The following is a 2,184-nucleotide window of genomic DNA, read 5'->3' as shown; positions in this document are numbered from 1 at the left end:
TGATATGGTTATCTACAGCTTTGCAAAAACTCTTAGTGCTTGTGTCTCTACATTAAAACGTCTTCAACAAAGTTCAGAACATGTTTCTACAACTGGATCTTACTCTAAATGCAAATAGAGCAAGTTGTGTTTTTCTCAAAAGCAAAGAGCAATCCGCACATAAATCCTCTAACTTTTCACTCTTCAAGGGGCAGAAATCGAAAGAGTTACATCTTTTAAATATCTAGGTATTTAGTTGAGACAGTCTTAGTTTTAAAGGACATGTTGAACAACTGGTTAAAAACTGAGACTGAAAATTGGCTTTTACTTTAGAATAGGCTATGTTTTTTCAATGCAGAAAGGAAACTTGCAGCTGCAACATTACACCCATTCTGATTAGGGGACCTCATTTATAGAATGCCCCAACCCAAGTATTGAAACTACTGGACTCTGTTATCATGCCGCATTGAGGTGTATCACAACTGTAAGCCCGCACACACCACTGGAACTGACACACGTGTGGGCTGGCCAGCGTTGGAGAACCAGGTAACCAAATCATTGGGTACTCCGTGTCATTTATAGGGTAATCTCTGCTCTGTGCTCCCTCATACTCGGTGTAGGGTGGGGGAAAATATTGCAACATAAAGCGAAGATCGAATGATCTGAGTTCTGGGGTTACTGCTACTGGCGACCAAGTGTCCGCTCAGAGTTGGTAATGGTGGCATTTCACGTATTACTGCCCCCCCCCACGAGCCTGGAACAAGTTTACAAAAGTGTGCTGAGACATTACAAGGAAAGTTAATGGGGTATGTACAATTGGTCGATATTAACAGCCGCAGTGTTCTGGCAAAGGTTAAATGGAATGAATCTAGTTCTTAAATTTTTTAACATATCACATAAATCCTCTAATTGTCACTCTTCAAGGGGCAGAAATCGAAAGAGTTACATCTTTTAAATATCTAGGTATTTTAGTTGATGACAGTCTTAGTTTTAAAGGACATGTTGAACAACTGGTTAAGAAACTGAGCTTGAAAATTGCTTTTACTTTAGAACATAGGCTACTATGTTTTTTCGTTCAATCAAAAGGAAACTTCAGCATCGCAACATTTACCCCTTCTGGATTAGGGGACCCTCATTTTATATGATGCCCCAACCCAAGTATTGTAAACTACTGGACCTGTTTTAGCATGCCGGCATTGAGGTTATCCCAACCTGTAAGCCGCGCACACACCACTGGGAACTGTACACCACGTGTGGGCTGTGCCAGCGTTGGAGAACCAGTAGTACTCAATCATGTGTGTACATCGTGTCTTAGTAGTAGGTGTAAGTATCTGGCATCTGCTGCCCGCTCATACCAGTGTAGAGGTGGGGAATATATGCAAAAGCAAGCGAAAAGCGAGGAGACTGTATGTCTAGTTACTGCTACTGTCTGACCAAGTGTCCGCTCAAAGTTGGTAAGGTGGCATGATCAGCTATTCTGCCCCCCCCCACAACATGGACAATTTACAAGGTTCTGGAAATAAAGGAGTGTTTCACTTGTTCAGATTACAAACTCTTGTGCTCAAAGGTTTGGGAATGAATCTATGGGTCTGTAAAATGTTTTAAAATAGTTGTATAAATTGTTATGAAATTGGTTAATTTCCCCCGGTGTCCGAGGTACCGCCCCCCTGCGGTGTCCCAGAGGGTACACGCCCCCAACTGCGGTGTCCAGAGTACGCGCCCCCCTGCGGGTGTCCCAGAGTACATGCCCCCTGCGTTGTCCCAGGTATAAAAAAAGCTGCCCCCCTGCGGTGTCTACAGTACATGCCCCCCGCGGTGTCCAGAGGTACATTCGCCCCCCGGCGTGCCCAGAGGTACACGCCCCCCTGCGGTGCGTTCACTAACCTGTGATGACGTTGATGTCCGGGTACAGATCCTCGCTGAGACAAACAGCTGAACTGTTTCTCTCAAACCAATCACGGAGCTCCTTCTTCACCGCCGCAGAACCACACAGTCTGTACAGACCCACCACCTGACACACAGACAGGCAGACAGACAGGTTAGAAAGAAAGACAGGTCAGAGAGACAGACAGACAGACAGACACTTTAGAGAGACAGACAGGTCAGAGAGACAGACAGGTCAGAGAGACAGACAGACAGACAGACACTTTAGAGAGACAGACAGATTGACAGACAGGTTAGAGAGAGAGACAGGTCAGAGAGACA

The 2,184-nt window shown here is 45.2% G+C and overlaps 1 protein-coding gene across 1 annotated transcript in view; it reads right to left on the bottom strand.

The window, feature by feature from the left end:
- syde1 (synapse defective Rho GTPase homolog 1) overlaps positions 1–2,184 on the bottom strand; it is a 25,532-nt gene that overhangs the window by 1,950 nt on the left and 21,398 nt on the right. The window contains exon 10 of the mRNA XM_032511753.1: positions 1,864–1,990. Within this exon, the coding sequence (XP_032367644.1) occupies positions 1,864–1,990 (127 nt within the window). The remainder of the gene's footprint in view (positions 1–1,863; positions 1,991–2,184) is intronic.

The sequence above is a fragment of the Etheostoma spectabile genome, unplaced genomic scaffold (genome assembly GCF_008692095.1).
Source record: "Etheostoma spectabile isolate EspeVRDwgs_2016 unplaced genomic scaffold, UIUC_Espe_1.0 scaffold458, whole genome shotgun sequence".
Taxonomy (NCBI): domain Eukaryota; kingdom Metazoa; phylum Chordata; class Actinopteri; order Perciformes; family Percidae; genus Etheostoma; species Etheostoma spectabile.
Note: the sequence above shows the minus strand (reverse complement) of the source record. Positions and strands in the feature narration are given on the sequence as shown.